Below are 16398 nucleotides of genomic sequence, written 5' to 3'. Positions count from 1 at the left end.
GGAGAGAGGTGCAGCTTCTTCATCGCCTCCTCCTCCTCCTTCTGCTGACAGGCCCTCCTTCACCCCAGACAGGCCAATCTGTACACACTGCAACACAGACACACACAGCCCATTTCAGTCACCACGCAGCCCATTTGTCATGTCAGATAGCCTCAGAGAGACGGAGCGGTCAACTTATAGAGGTGATTGTATCAAAGTGACCCCAATGCGACGGCCATAAATTGTACACTTTATAGGGGAGGTGCTGTATCCTCGTTTCATAGCTGGAACTGAAAACAGAATGAGGGGAGCATAGTCATCAGACTGGAGTTTGAAAACTATCAAAGTTATTTTTTAATAGAAAAATCACCTTTGCCCAGTCAGCGAGTTCTTACCGAGCAGCACATACCTGGAACACCACAGCTATAAACTCCTCCTCCAATTCTGTAAAACACTTATCAGTGACTTAAACATGTTGTCATCCCATCGTTGTATTTTATTCCATTTTTGTTTCGGTTGGTTTGCAAAATTCGATATTCTTTTTTGTCGTATTTTTCTCCTGCAAGGTTTTTCCCAAAAATGCAACAGGGAACTTTTGGCTTTTTTAATAGATTTTTTTGGGGTTTGTCTTTTCTTAATGTTCCTGCACAGCACCTTTAGTCTACCTTTATATGAAATATAACTGCCTTGGCTAATTATGATTATATTTAATCTAATTTATTTGGCTTGATATGCCTGTCTTTATATTCCTATCTTTATATTATGCCTGTTTGTTTCTGTGCATGTACGTCTGTATTCTTCTACATATGTATTTGTATCACCCCTGGTGATCAGCTCACCAGGGGCAGCACATAAAAACTAGCCCATGTGGCTATATCTGGAACTTTTACATGTTGGACTCAGGAACATATTTTAATTAAAGTGCATTGTCCCTTTCAGATTGATATACATTATAAATTCTTACTTTGAGTTTAGGATGAGATGGTGGTCATCCTCAGCTCGGAACTCTCGTTTTTTTCATCCTTGTCTTTGTCTACTGTTCCATTGGTTTTCTCCATGGACGCCTCCTTGGTGAACACCTCCTTGGTAGACGTCTCCTTGGTGGACGTCTCCTCGGTGGACGCAGCTGTGTTCGGCCTCTCCGCTGGCTTTTCAGCAGGATCCACCACCACATCCCCCCGGCTTGTGTTGCAACCCATGATCAGGTAAATCCTCAGTTATATGAGCTGTGCAGCTGATGGGAGTCGGGAGGCGTTTAAAGCATTAAAACACTGGTCCAAACCTTACAAACCCTGTCAAAGTGTTGTGGGCTCAGGTGCCTTTGTGCTCTATGGCAACCTTGAGACGTTCTTTTGAGGTTGGGCACCTGGCTGCCTGTTGGTTTTACTCTACGAGCCTTTGTCTCCTGGCCACATCACCTTGTGTAATTACCTACTAAGCAACACGGGTTGAGAATTAACTCTGTAGAATGCCACAACATGGTTACTGATAAACACTCAGGGGATTGTGTGTCAATCACAGGGCAGCCATGGTTACCAAGTTTATCACATTGGACGAGCAGAGAGTTTCAGCTCCTAGGAATTTATGAATTTTATTTATTATTCAGGCGGCTCGAGTCAGAGCAGGTCCTGATTTACAGGCCTATATGTCACAACTGTTCAAGAGAATAGAAATTATATTGATATAAAAATGTACAGTCAAAACTATAAATCATGATGTTGTGTCCTTTGCTGATTGGTCCGTAGGTTTTGCTGCTCTACCAAGTAATAAACAAAGAAAATAACATGAAGCTCAAAGCTTTAAAAACAAAAGAAGACAGCAGAGTGAGGCTGAGTTTAAACCAGTTCCCCCAATATTAGGTTTTATAAAAAGTGGAATACAAGAGAATCCAAACAGACTTTTTTTGAAACGTTTGTACGATCATTTTAATGAGATAAAAATACTTCACACTTCTTAGAGAATAAGACAAGTCATCTTCTCAAATAAATGTGTTTATATAATCACTTTTCAAGAACTTATCTAAGGTTTCACTATCGAGGACCGCTTCCCAACAATATGTGATTCAAATGTTTGAAAGGAAATTTGATATGTTGGATGCTGAGGAGAAATTAGCAGATGTTGAGTGAACGGATGGAGGTGAAGATGTGTCTGATTGGCTGGTGTTGGAGGGTGCACTGGTGACTGGGGTGAGGGAGAGTGGAAGAAGGGATGAGTGGAGGAATATAGAGGTTTGAGGGTATGGATGAAGGGATGTGGGTAATGAAGAGATTAGGAAAGGGGTGAGGGGAGGAGGATGAAGGAATGAGGGAAGGAGGATGAAGGGGCTGAATGAAGGAGGATGAGAATGAGAATGTCCGCTGCTCAATGGGGTCGGAACAGAGGCAGGAGATCATGTGTGTTTGTTTACAGCACATCCACATCGGCTCTTATCACCAAAAGTACCTTGACACCTTCATCAGTGTCTTCTACGTGTTTGGCAACACTTGATCCTGAGATATTTGCATTATCCTATAGTTTTTTGGCAGAATTTGGATCCAGCGTGTTTAAGAAATATCATCAATGTGGCCACTCACTCACGACGAATCCTCCATTGGATCTCCTGCAGTTGTTTCTCACATGGGCTCATTCGTACATTCTCCTGAGTTGTTATTATTTGTGGCCTAGTAGGAGAACTTGCAGAGAAAGTCTGGAGCCTCTCACTTGGACATTTGCGTTCTCACATACGGATCATTTCAGGAGATTATATGAGTGCATGTCTGATAGCAACAATAGCCAGCAATATTGGTTTCAAAAATAGTGCAGAGAAACCAACTCTATGAGCTTCCAAACTTGGCGCATTGGTTTTCTTAACATATCGGAAGACAATATGTGCTCTGTGCTTTCCCTCTGACACCTGACAATGTAGCTACAGTTTCAGAGGGCGTGGTGCTGTGCTCCTCTTCCCTCTAGTGCAGTTTTGGCTTTGTAACCAGAGAAGGTCGGCCCTGCGTCCCTCTCGCGACACGAGCGTTCACCACACTCCTCAGTCTCCTCTGCCAGGCTGACTGACCATCCAAACAGAGCCTTTTTGCCAAAGGGCTCTGGTCTCCTTCCTCCTCCTCCTCCTCCTCCTCCAGCTTCGTCGGATAGCGCCGCCTGGTGGGTGACCTGCCCGTCTTGATCATGTTGTTGATCTCACGCAGACACTGTAAACAGGAAGGCCTAAGTCTAGATTGCACACATGCAGTTCAACTGATAACGACGACAAACACATTGAACAGACCTGAGGGGGACTAGCGTTGAAGTAGTAGCACAGGCCGGTTGTACGAGCGGAGGGGATTTCAGGGTTGTATGGTGAAATGTAGACGGAGGGGCTGCTGAGCACCTGGTGTCTGCGAGGAGATGCTTTCCACGGGTGAGGATATGGAGACAGAGGAGGAGTGTCACCCTGCATAAAGGTTCCACAGCATGCGTTAAATCCAGTCTTGTAACAAATGAGGTATTACAGTATATTACCACATTTTACATCTCCATGAATTGGCTTTTTGTCGCCTCGCTCTTTTACCTCCTCCAAAAGTGCAGACACTCGAAATGGTCCACTTACCCCAGAGGTCGGGGCAAACTGCTCAGCAAAGTGCTGCATGCTGGTCGTGTAGACCTGGTTGTAAAAGTCGATAAGATTGCCCCTCCGCTCCCGAGAGGCTCCTGGATAATGTGTCGATGGCGTGTTAGGAGTCACCATTATGCCATGATCCTCTTGTTTTCCTGTGGCTGGGAAAGAGGAAGTGCTTCATATGGACCAACAGATCATATTTATATCACTGCAACAGCTCCTCTGCAGTGTCTGTGCTCAGTTTATTTTAAATCATTGCAATTTGATTATAATAATATATTGAAATCCATTCAAAATCCTTCAGTGACTAAAATGCTAACAAACCATAATTCTATTTATAGTTTGTATATTATGTTAAATAATCTAAATAGTGCATGTTGATGTGTATTTGTGAATCTGACAGCATTGTGCCATACTGTGTGATTTATCAATCATGTCCACCTTGTACATTTATATGTGTGTAATGAAGGACACGCTGTTACTTCCTCATACAGATGATTGGCATTTATATTTACTCAATGGTTTCTTACTGTTGGGAGGGTTGTCCATGTCACGTCCTGAAATCAACACATTGCTACAGACCTGAGGAAAGAAACCACCTGTTCAAGTGTATTGAACCAATGTTGCCAGAGCACACAATGCAGATATAAAACCTCAACTACACCTGACAGATTATTGACCTTCTGTAACACCCACTGCAAAGTGCAGCCCAGCTTCTTTGGGTTCTGCCTTGTGTTGCTTTGACAAGATGTCATGATACCTTTCATATCTCATGTAAAGCACTTTGAATTGCTTTGTATGAAATGTACAATACAAATGAGGTTGCCTTGCCTTGCTCCCTATAACATGGGAGCTGGTTGTTAAAACAGCTAAAGCCCTTGTGTCCATCTGAGGGCGTATTTCTCTGACTATCCAGATGGTAACACGCACCTACATAGACGGGTGTACGACACATGTATACTCTGCTTGTTACGGACAGAGATGTGCAAAGTGAAGGTGTTTCCTGCATTGTCTCTGATCTGCCACTATAAAAGCAATCCACCGATGTACACCTGACTTTAAAGGTAATGCAGAATATACACCCACAGTTAATTATGCGACTAAATACAATCCCTCTAAACCATTTGCCTGTTTACATGAATCTAGAAAAAGTGAATCTGGATATACCATAAACCACAACTTGCACCATGTGCTCAGGCAGTTAATGCACTTAGAGTTGTGACATGAGACTCAATTTTAAAATTATTTACAATTCAATTTTATATGTTATTCATTCAAAGCTGATCCAGAAAAAAGACTTACACTTTTCCTGGCGTTTGGCTGTGACTTGTAGCACCTCATTATGTGTTTGAAGGGTATCTCCCCCTTGGTGATCTGTAAAAACAATGCAAATTAAAACGTGAATTACTGATTGTCTTTTATTTATGTATGTCACATTCAATACATTATATTGTTAGCAGACCAGTGAGTCTGTGAGTGATTTCTTAAAGATGCCTTTAACACCAACTGATAAAGTGTTAATGTTTAATGATATATAGTCCTTTTTTCACCCTGTAAGGGCTGAAAAAAACTTTCTCTGTGCTGCTTGTTCTGACAACTTAGCTGCACTGTCATTTAAAACAATTTAGAATAAAATTGATTACATTAACACGCCTCAGTGTATTTTCAACCCAATTTCACAAAATCATTGGCAACAATAGAGAGAACTTTAAATAAATAATATTCAGGGGTAGAATGTGAATGTTTATTTTAACTTATACAGACTATTTTATTTTTTATTTATTCAGATATTGGATGGAAATATTTTTAAACATGAAGATGCATTGCTCCATATAATGGTCTCTTCTCTTCATGTAAACGCTCTGCACTGTGCTTTCATTATAACTTGCCTGCTGCTGAGCAAAGCACAGACGACATATATTAGCTATAATCAATCGTGTATTTTATGATCATTCTCTCACACCGGGTAAGTGAGAGGCGTGAGTTTACTCTGAGGGCTGGTTTCACAAAGAGGTGTAGAGTAATTGACTACAGAAGAGAGAGAGAGTGAGAGAGAGAGAGAGAGAGAGAGAGAGAGAGAGAGAGAGAGAGAGAGAGAGAGAGAGAGAGAGAGAGCGAGATCTACTGAGCCGTGTATGAAACTTGTATTTGTTTAGTCAACATATCAGTGATGAAGATTATTTAGTTATGATTATTTATTTCTGTTGTTATCATTACAACAACAGTGCTTTGTGGTGCTTTGAGAACAACAACCTTTAAATACCTGTGTGTAATAATACTGGTGGGACTGGAATGAGATACACCAAACTGTTTGTAGCAGTTATTAGACATTCAAGATGCTGTGAGAGTACAAGAGTAGCAAAGAGCAGAAGAGCTATCATCAAATTAACTTAACCAGGTTAAAATATTGAGATCATATCGTGAATCGATCTATGTCAATTTATTGTTGAACCTTAAAGATGGCCTAGTAGCGTGTAACCTTCTATTTTATGCTACATTTCTTAAAGCCTATGCTCTGGCGACATCTAGTGGCATCTAATCAGTTCATCCTTAAAGGGAGAGTACACACCAAAAAATTATTTCACTCATTATATGGGTGTCCACTACCGGAAGTAGCGGTAACCAGGGGCCATCAGCTTACCAGACCAATTAAAGGTCATTATAAACTCTCCCAGATATGTCCCAGCTCACCTTAGCTATGATGTAGATAGCACACATGAGCGATTGGTCCAGGTGACAGTCGACCATGAGGTGGGAGCAGTGGACCAGAGAATACTCGAAGCACGTCCAGATCTTCAGCCGCAGCTCGTCAGGAACGTCCAGGATGGAACACAGCTCCCTCAGACGCCTGCTCATCAAACTGTACACCTGAGACCGAACAGGAGTGCACTAAATACACAGCAAGTTGCTATTTGAATCACTGAATAGGATTGTGCACACTAGGAGACGGCTGCAGTGTGGTGGATCTGCTGACCTTACGAGCAAACAGATGGAGGGAGCTGCTTCTCTGAGGCCTGGTCACAGCTGATGGTAGAAACGTTAGCTCACAACTGACGTCCAAAAACACAACTGACCAGTCGATCCATAATGAGATGTTTTTCAAGACATGTTTTGCTGTGTTTTAAAGCTGGGGTAGGTAATCCTGGTTATCCATTCTCACCAAATGAAATGATTGATCGGGTTTATTACAATCATGCGTGGGCCACAGACATCAACTTTTTGTCTTTATTTATTGATGACTAATCGGGATCTGAAGAGAATTTTAACAACTAACAACTTACATTAGAATATAATTAAATATAGAATTATAATAAAAGTGTTTATACCTGCTGGTTTTGTGTCAGGCTGTAGCTCTGTTCTCTTTGGATCTTCAAGCTGTGCAGGATGCATCACCTACATATGACAAAAAGCTGTTATTAAGGTCATGTATGTGCTTTTCATGATTTCATTTACTATTCATCACACACTCATTCTGTAATTGTCCATCATATTTCTAATTTAGTCTTGCTCAGAAATCGACGCCACCTTGAGAGAACCTTGAGTATTAAATGTGACACAGCACCATGCTGCCCTATGAAGAGGTTTTGTGTTTTTATGGCCGACCTGTTGGCAGGTAAGCAGCTGGCCCCCGTTGGCTCGGATTTCTTCCCACAGCGGTGAGTTCCTGGTCCAGGCCAAGCTCTCCAGAATGTTCTCCTCCACCTGGGAGAGGTGTCTGATGACAGCATGAGGCAGCCCTGCTTCAGCCCGCAGCACCAGCTCAATCACCTGTCGGGCCGGGGGCACAGTGGTCAAAGGAGAAGGTGGCAGAGCCGTCACTTGTTTTTGTCACTGACTCAAATCCATCAGTTTCAGCCCGGGAGGCAGACATCCGCTCTATGTTTAAATGTTGGCTTCTTTTTTAATAAAGGTTAGAGTTAGAGCTGGTTCAAGTCTTGGACCAGCTCTCAGTCATGCTGCTATAGGTCTAGATCACCAGGGGACACATGGAGCTGCTCTGTCCTCCCCTTCTTCTTAAGATCACTTGTTTCTTACAATATGCCTCCACACATATTCTACCATTATTATATATACCTCTCCCGCTCCCTCCATCTCTGTCAGATATTAGCTTTTTTTTAAATACTTTAATCATTGGCCACTTTATAATGCGTTCACGTGTATTACATCTGATACATATATGTACATACACGCAAATGTTCTGCATCACCTCACAAAAGATCCATTCTCTAATATAGGGGAATATTTGTTACTTTAGTTTACTAAGTTCCCCCCTGGTATTATTGTTAGTATTATTAGATCTGCTTTATATCATAAATGTTATCATTTTACATCTCTTTATATATAATTAAAGATTTTTTATTTATTCATTGAGAAATTTACAAAAAAATTGAAATATATCTCGAAATATTAAATACAGTGAAAAAAATTATCGCTCCAGAATACAGATCGCCACCAGATTAAATGGACTCTTCCCTGACACATGCTACTTCTTTTCAGTTTCATGGTGATCCATCCAGTAGATCTTGTGGAATCGCTCCAGCTGTCAACTGTCTAACTGCCCTTACCCTAACACACCCCTCCTTGGCGAGGTAAAGGGACATGTACTCTCTAAACATGTGTTCGACGACAGGTTGCATACATGTTATACTAATGTGAAGTTATAAGCTGCTGGGAAACCCACCCTCCAGAAGTGGTGTGACTTCATCTGTAGGATCTGAAGGAGCTGGGGCAGATCACATGGTAGATGGTTTGAGAAAATGGAAATCTGCAGACAACAGGCCACCAGGCAGCGCTGCGCAAGATCCGCCTCAAAGATGCCCTGCAACACATGCACAGTGTTTGCCTTTAAAACAAAAACTGAATAATGATGCAGATCAAAACTTTTATTTTAAGATGAGAATGTGTTATGTGACCAGAGGTGGAAAAGTATATTGTTATTCAGTAGATTTTTCAGGTATCTGTACTTTAATTGAGGATTTGAGGATTTCTTTTTACTTAATTTACCCCAACAAGCTCTAAACTTCATTTAATACATTTTAGGGGAATTAGTTCTTTTAAATTGTGCATTATCGAGCTCTTTACCAACATTGATATAGTTTTCAACATAAACAACAATAACACAGAAGAGACTTAGTTGAATATCTATCAGTGCATATAATGCACGACATACATAACAGTGTTAAAGACATTTATCAAGACTAAAGGGAGAATAAACTGTAAAGAAGAGGTGGGGCACACATGTCCGTGACAAGATGGAAGAAAGTGAAGATTCAGTCAATGTCATTGACTACGTCGACAATGAAGCAGAGAAACAAACATTTTCCATCCAGGGCCTAATTCAAATGAAGAAGACTTCATTCATAAACACGTTCAATTTGTTCATGCTCCCAAATCATTTCTTGCTTTAACCTGTTTTCAGTTAGTTTTTATCTTATTTAAATTAAGAATGGTTTAAGAGACTTAGTCTTTGAACTATATTCATGTGACATGAGTCTTAGTCTGCGTTGCACAGATGGAGAAGACGCAAACAAGCCTAGAGGAGAAGGTTTTACTTTTATACTTTGAGTACTTTTCAGAGCCTGCACTTTAATACTTATAAGATAAGATAAACTTCATTCATCCCAAATCCTACAAGATAAAATAAAATAAAAATAATTTAGGCAAAGAGATAAACAATTCTTTTTATTAAATAATAATTACAAATAATATGCACAATATGAAATTTTCCCTTAAGATGGAAATATTAGCTGAGAAATGTAATTGACTAAAGTGAAATGATACAATATGATTGAGGATGTAAACTGTATTTTTTCATTAATTATAAGGGTATATTGAAATAGGTGTGTGGATAAATAGACTGCATATAGGAAAAACATGTATTTTACACTTTAAACAGTGTTGTAGAGTCTAAGAGCAGTTTGAAGCGTTCCTTCTTACACTCACGTTCTTGAATAAAAAGGTTGAATCAGTCCTTATTAACTCACTATTAACACAAGTATCTGCACTTCTCTGTATGTGACACACACACGGTTCATAACGTGGTAACAACTACCCTGAAAAAGACTCAACAGCAGTGCCACATGTGGCCACAGGAGGGGGGTAAACTCACAGACACGTCGCTGACGCCCAGTCTTCTCCTCTCCTGCCTGACCAGGTTCTCCAGGATCCTGTAATACCAGAACTCTGCCTGGTGGCAGCACCTCGCTGCCAGCTCTGCCAACAGTATCACAGGGATTAGATGTGACATGCATCAGCAACAAGAGCTTTATTCCACAGTTAACACCTATCATCAAAAAACCCTCTCATCATGGAGGGATTAACTGTTAAAGGTTGCTCGCAGACATGCTTTTGCTTCTGAGAGAACAAATGAATATTCTGAAGGATAATAATTTTAAATTGTTTTAGAAAATCATAAAAATCTGAAGATTTTGTCCCCAAGCAACATTGAATACAATCCGTCTTCGTGCATTTATCCCCAACATTTAATTACTATCCCCTGATCCCATTGTTAAATCACTGAATATGTAAGTATACCTTGTTCCTCTCATTACCTGAACGGTCCCCCTGCTGGAGCAGAAACGTGTGCAGCATGCGCCTCAGTCTCGCTTGGACTTCCTTGGCTGGATCTCTGGAGCAGGTCCTGAATCAGAGGAACATAGAAGGTCCGGGAGAAGTAAATAAAGGAAGAAGACGTACAAAAAAAGCCACAGGACTGCACAGTAACCTCCTCAAATAACACAGACATGTACTGAACCAGGCCCGGAGAGCTAGACTGCTCCGATTTTGGGGGCAATTAGAAATTTGGGTGGGCAGCTTTACACACAGTGGACTTAGTGTTGAGAGTGTGTGTGTGTGTGTGTGTGTGTGTGTGTGTGTGTGAGTTTAAAAGAATTGGTCACAGTAGGAAATTCAACAAAGCCGTGCTATAAAATAATAATAACAACAATAGTAATAATAACATTATATAAGTATTTTTTAAACGTGCCACACACAGAATAAGGTCCCATGACTTGTTTATGAAGCACACATGCATGCAGGTGATTAGTTCCAGCAAGGAAGCTGTGAACGGACAACACTGCAATTAAACACAGCAAAGGGAGAATTCCGAATGATACATGAGTAATTCATTTGAAATATGTAAAAAAAAAAAAAACTGGTTCGTTTTAGTAAATGAACAAACCGAACACACCAGGAGACTTTGGCTTGGTTGTCCTCGGTGTAGTGTTTAGTTTTTTTGAGAGCACCTTAAGGCAGCACCAAAAACAACATATATTTAGCCCCGGAGACCTGAGTGGGAACGATCCGTCCTTTTTATTAAAATCTATATCAAAGCAAACATCCAAGTCAGTTTCTCCGGACATTTGCCGGAACTCTTTCTGCCTTGTGAGATGTCGGGATAAGGTCACAGTGAGCCCATCTGAGAATCCAGCAGGATATTGTCTGGAGGGAGTGGAAGCATTGATCGTGTATCTTATAAACTACAGATATAATACACCGATATAATAATAAGATATCAGGTGTAAACAGAGGAGCCAACAAAGATGACAACTTGGAAAGACAACGAGATAAGAGAGCTTTTGTTGGAATTCATAATTTACATCCTTCCTCCTGCATGCTGCTCCTGTCCCACTGCGTTCTTCATATGTGAAAGACCGACTCCGACTGGAGCCAATTGTCCGGACTTTCCCCACAGTTCATGTCTGAAAACGACTGTAGGGAAAACAGACTTCTCTCTTTGTACCAGCAAACCACCAGTAACCCTCGGTAGCTGTTGTTATTTTCTATAATGTGTCCAAACCTAACATGCATGTAGGAGTAAGGTGGAGTAATATCACACAAACACAACAGAGACAGTGTCTTCAAGACAAAGTGACTGGTGCCCAGTACTCTTAACTATGTGTTATAGAATGTGTGAGTCACTAGGACAACACAAACACAAAGTGTCCACAGTGTGAGTACTACAGTGAGATGCAGCACTAACCTAAACATAGACATCAGGTGATCACTGGGGCCAAACCATTGTGGGTTGCCCCGAGGCTCGGTTGCCATGGTGACCCTCACACTCTCACAGGGCGAGAGACGGATGAAGCGGCTGCACAACAGAAAACACAGAGAGACAATTAGGTGACAAGAAAACATAAATGTTTTATTCAGACTTTTTGAAAAAGGGAAATAAACAGATAAGAGGTAAAAAAGTGCTATATTTTCTTTTCTTTTATCAGTCTTAAACTACTTAATACAAATAAACTAGGCTTAATGAAAACAGTCACATATGCATTTATAAAAAGCAGGGGTCACCAATCTTTTTGAGACTGAGAGCTACTTCGAAGGTACTGAGTAGTACGAAGGGCTACTTGTTTGATACAAACGCCCTGAATAACAAAGTTCCACAGGTCACCTTTTAATATTAATAATAATATATGTGAAGAGACTGTCTGATCACATTAATGTTAATTATTCCTCACATAATTACTAACAATGATTTCCACAACAATAATGGTACGAAACAGATATTAATTAAATGCATCATTTATTTCTGTTATCTGTTTCAACTTTGCTTAAATTCAACTTAATTGAAGTACTTTTGGTGACATGTATCACTACATTCCTCCATCAGTCTGTACTCTTTAAAAAATAGATACAAAATAAATGAAATTATAACCACTTTGTTACAACGATGATAAAGCTCAACCAAAAATAACATGCATGTGACTGCGGTGTAATGTTTCTGAGTGTCTACTTAATTAGTTGGGTCCCTTACAGTCAGCAGCCAGAGTTTTCAGACCTATAATCCACACTGGTCTCTCCTCATGTCCTCCTTCATTCACTGTGAACCCAAGAGCAAGACAGGCTTCATCCTACTTTCTTTTCAACTTGGTTTTTGAACACTGTGTCTGGTTTGTAACTGACCGGCTGCTCCACGTGAACGAGCTCTGATCTCACTGTGTCTCTCTGAGCGAATGAGTGGGGGCGGAGCCTCAGGGCCAGTGTGTGTGTGTGTGTGTGTTGTCTAGGGACACTCACACACATTTCACCCTCCCGGTCGCGCGCCCTAGCTATTATGCCTCTGAGCCACACAGTTTGAGAACGACTGGCATAGAGTGAGATGGCGGTTTGACATTTTTTAATTTCAATTTTTTTTTTTATTTGATTTTTTTTTTGAGAATGCCTAATACGACCGACTCGCGGGGTCCCTGCGGGCGACCAGGTGCACTGTGTTTGTGACCCCTACGAGTGTCTTTGTAGAAACTGTGTCCAACCCTCAGACTGTAAAAAACATGAACGTGGTGATTGTGTAACTTTACTGCTGGTTTCCAAAAGAGCCTCAAAGAAAGAATCATTTGATTGTATTATTACTTCAGGTAACACCCTCATTGATAGGACTCATGTTTAAGAACATGTGCAACTCTATCATACACGTCTGTCAAGCAACTAGAATAAGAGTGTGTGGTCTCCTGTGTTCACAGTGCACGTTCCAGTAAAGACATACCAACAGCATTAAAAGGCAAACCAGATCATTTCAGGTTGAGCTGACTCATCATAGGCCTGAAGCACATTCTCTAACTCTCAATCTACACTATATCAGTGTGAGTGTGTGTGTGTGTGTCCTGTCTACACAGAAAGGAGACTCTGTTCCTCTAATCATTCTCACATGTGACGTTTATCATCCCGTGTGACTGTCCTCACTGAGTCGGACAGACCTCAGTCAACAGTGTCTGCATGACACAGGAGGGAGAGGAGGACTGAACACTGATTGTGTGTTTACATTCATCTTCATATTAGGCCACTGATCCTGATCATGTGGTGTTTGTACGTCAGTAAAATCAAATCATTGCAGAGATACAGAGCGACATCGTGTCAATCTGGTATTTTCTCTTTATGGACACAGTCAGACTCCATCAGTCGCTCAGAGTTAAAAACAGATATTCACGTCCAACAAGGTGGTTATGTCTCCATCTGCATTGTGTGTTTCTTGGTTAATTAGAAGGATGAAGAAAAAATGACTCAACCGATTCCCAGGGAATGTTGTGGAGGGGCCCGACGTGACCCCAGGAGGAACCCCGGATCAAATCCAGGAATATTTTTTAATCACTTTCTTAAACATTGTGCGATATTCAACATGTTTCTGGGTTTCTCAGACAATAATTAAATGCAAGTGTAGACATGTTTCAGGGACTGATATTTAGTCTGTTTCTGTGCAATTCGTTGCAGATCCACTTGTGGGCCTTGGTGGAGGTCTGATTATTTTCTTTATTAACTGATGAATCATTTGATTTATTTGAAGTCAGTAATTAGTCAATATAAATCAAAAGTTGGCCTGAAACCCGAGGATGACTTCTTTAAATGTCTGGTTTTCTCTGACCTATGTCCTGAAAACTAAATGGCAAGAAGGTTGCCGGTGGAATCATTTCTGGCGTTTCAGTTCTGACATTTTTTTCTATTTGCTCAGGCAAAATGGAGGTTTATCCGACATATATCCTGAAGCCTCAAGATAAGGTTCTTTCTAATCTAGTATTGATTTAGATGATATGTATTGATAATTACTGCAGCTCATTTATCTACTTCCCTCATCTCTCCATTACAACTCATCATTATTGGCTGAGATGAGCTTTTACAGACAGATTTTTTTAACAAGCTTCTAAACTTAGAAGACAAACTGGCACATTCAGAAACTTGAATAATACAGTTTATATAATTTACTTTTTCACTTATTTTTAGACTCAATCCACTATTGTAAATAGTGTTACTGTATCTTTGATCAAACTGGCACAAGAATTTCCTTCGGGATTAATAAAGTCTTATTCATCTTAACTTATCTTAAAGACCAGTTTCTGACTTACTTCTAGCTGCAGGTGTGAGACAAGACATTTCACTGTGTGGCTGCCTACAGCTGTAGAACAGGAAGTGCATGTGGAAGTATCAGGTTACACACCCCTCCTCATACAAATGAATCATCACCGTGGCCTGTTGTGTTGAGCGTGAAGCTCCAGGCCCTGCTGATTCACTAAAAAATACCCAGAATTTGTATCCTCCCTTCACATCAGATCAATAATGTAGCTTCTACAAAGAAGAACCAGATGATATGAACACAGGGAAGGAAATAAACAAGACCATTTCCCAACTTATTATTGTCTTTAATGTCATAGGTCACACAAATCAACAATGCACTATATGGAAGGACACAGCTCTGTGCCCTCCCAGCACCCACCGTCTAACAATAAAATCCATAATCCAAGAAAAACTGCTGCTCATGTTGTCTATTACAAAGAATTGAGGCAAATTGCACAATTATACAACTTCTATCTTTCTATTGCACAATTAGAAAAACAGACATTTATCTCATTTAATCGGTTTCTGTTCTTATTCCCAAAATGTATTCCCTGCTACTTCCTTGTGCTGCTGGGTGAACTTTGAACCACCTCTACAGCGGTACAATAACGTGATTCTTATTTTATCACCCAACTTTACATATTTGTTTTGTGTTTTTGTCCAGCTGCAAACTTGGAAAACAATGACGGATCATGAGACGTAATGAATAATGTATAATCTGTGGCCTGTTTATTTGGGCCACAACCAGTTCCTGTTTCCTCCTGTTGCCTTCACTGACACATGGTACATTTAACTCTGGCTTTGCTTTCACTTTTCCACACGTGGTGAACATCCATGAGGCTCATTTTGTTCCTGATCATCAATAGAAGTGTATCAGTGCCGGGTTAAAGCAGAGATTCAGTTATTGAAAGTGTGTCCTTCAGCTTTTAAAGTTACACCTCATACAGAGTGACTCCTCGTCAGTGTTTGGTTTCAAACTGTCAGCTGACGTTTCACATCATCTGTCTGGCATTTCTCATTTGATCAACAGCTGACTTACCAGGTCACGGTGAGGGTCCAGGAGTCAGAAGGAGGGTCTTCTCTGTGTGTGTTTGTGGCTGGGAGCAGTCAGTGCAGAGTGCAGCATGGTTCAGAGAAGACGACCTGCTGCTGCCCTGCAGGCTGAGGAAGTTCAGCCCACTGGCCTCTGTCAGCAGACAAGTCCAAACATGTCATGTGTGTGTGGTTGCTAAGATCAGCACTGGGCAGCCCTGCTGGTCCCCGAGCGACACCAAGAGGAGGTGTGGAGGAACACTTTTTAACCCTTTGTTTGAACCTTCCCACTCAATCTAGTTCTTATAGTAGAAATATAAAGAAAAACAAGTGTTTTGATAACCATGTATGGGATTTGTAATAGAACATAGTCCTAAACGGTAGAAATCTGTGTATTGTTCCATGAAAAATTAGAACAAATCTTGGAACTGCACTTTAATCAAAATCTAGACTAAAGTGTGAGGAGCTCCTACCAGGCCTGGACCGCATCCCTCCATCATGTTAGGAGGAAATTGGTTCTGTAGTTTTTGTGTAACAACATGTAAACCAACAAACAACTCCTGCCAAGGCCCAACAGACCCCTAAAGAAACCACATTCAAATTAATTTGGATCTGCACCAAATTACATAGACTCACATATAAGTCCCCTACACGTTTCATTGTGATCCATGCATTAATCTCTGGGAAATAAACCAAAATTAATGACAAACGCTCACAATGTCAAAGAAAGTGAAAAGAATTCCAGAGACCAAATTTCATGCACAATCCTCTTCACAAACAAACACACAGACGAAAACATAACCTCTTTGTAGTTAATAAACCACTGATGTGACTCTACAGTCATTTAAGATTTAGTTTATCTTGAATATAGTTTATCTGTCAAGAAAAATTATGTATTGTGTCATTACCAGGGTTATAATTTGCACTTTGTATACACACTCTATATATTATTATTAATGTTGTTT

General features: G+C 40.6%; 1 protein-coding gene across 2 annotated transcripts; it reads right to left on the bottom strand.

Annotated features, from left to right (window-relative positions):
* Positions 1 to 1809: 1809 nt before the first annotated feature.
* Positions 1810 to 15780, bottom strand: LOC133954510 (retinoblastoma-like protein 2). 2 transcript variants are annotated; one of them, XM_062388972.1, is made up of 15 exons: positions 15441 to 15779; positions 12333 to 12398; positions 11553 to 11663; positions 10123 to 10211; positions 9681 to 9784; positions 8253 to 8390; positions 7175 to 7339; positions 6898 to 6964; positions 6546 to 6595; positions 6263 to 6439; positions 4874 to 4945; positions 4102 to 4153; positions 3563 to 3729; positions 3242 to 3406; positions 1810 to 3164 (listed from the first exon to the last, which is right to left on the bottom strand). In XM_062388972.1, the coding sequence occupies exons 3-15, from the start codon at positions 11618 to 11620 to the stop codon at positions 2925 to 2927; spliced, it is 1554 nt and encodes a 517-aa protein (XP_062244956.1). In that variant the 5' UTR covers positions 11621 to 11663; positions 12333 to 12398; positions 15441 to 15779; the 3' UTR covers positions 1810 to 2924. The 2 variants fall into 2 exon arrangements, with proteins under 2 accessions (XP_062244956.1, XP_062244964.1); XM_062388980.1 differs by lacking the exon at positions 12333 to 12398 and having other exon boundaries at positions 15441 to 15780.
* Between the last annotated feature and the right edge of the window lie 618 nt (positions 15781 to 16398).

The sequence above is a fragment of the Platichthys flesus genome, chromosome 1 (assembly GCF_949316205.1).
Source record: "Platichthys flesus chromosome 1, fPlaFle2.1, whole genome shotgun sequence".
Classification (NCBI taxonomy): Eukaryota; Metazoa; Chordata; class Actinopteri; order Pleuronectiformes; family Pleuronectidae; genus Platichthys; species Platichthys flesus.
The sequence above is the reverse complement of the archived record's forward strand: the minus strand, read 5'-3'. Positions and strand labels throughout refer to the sequence as shown.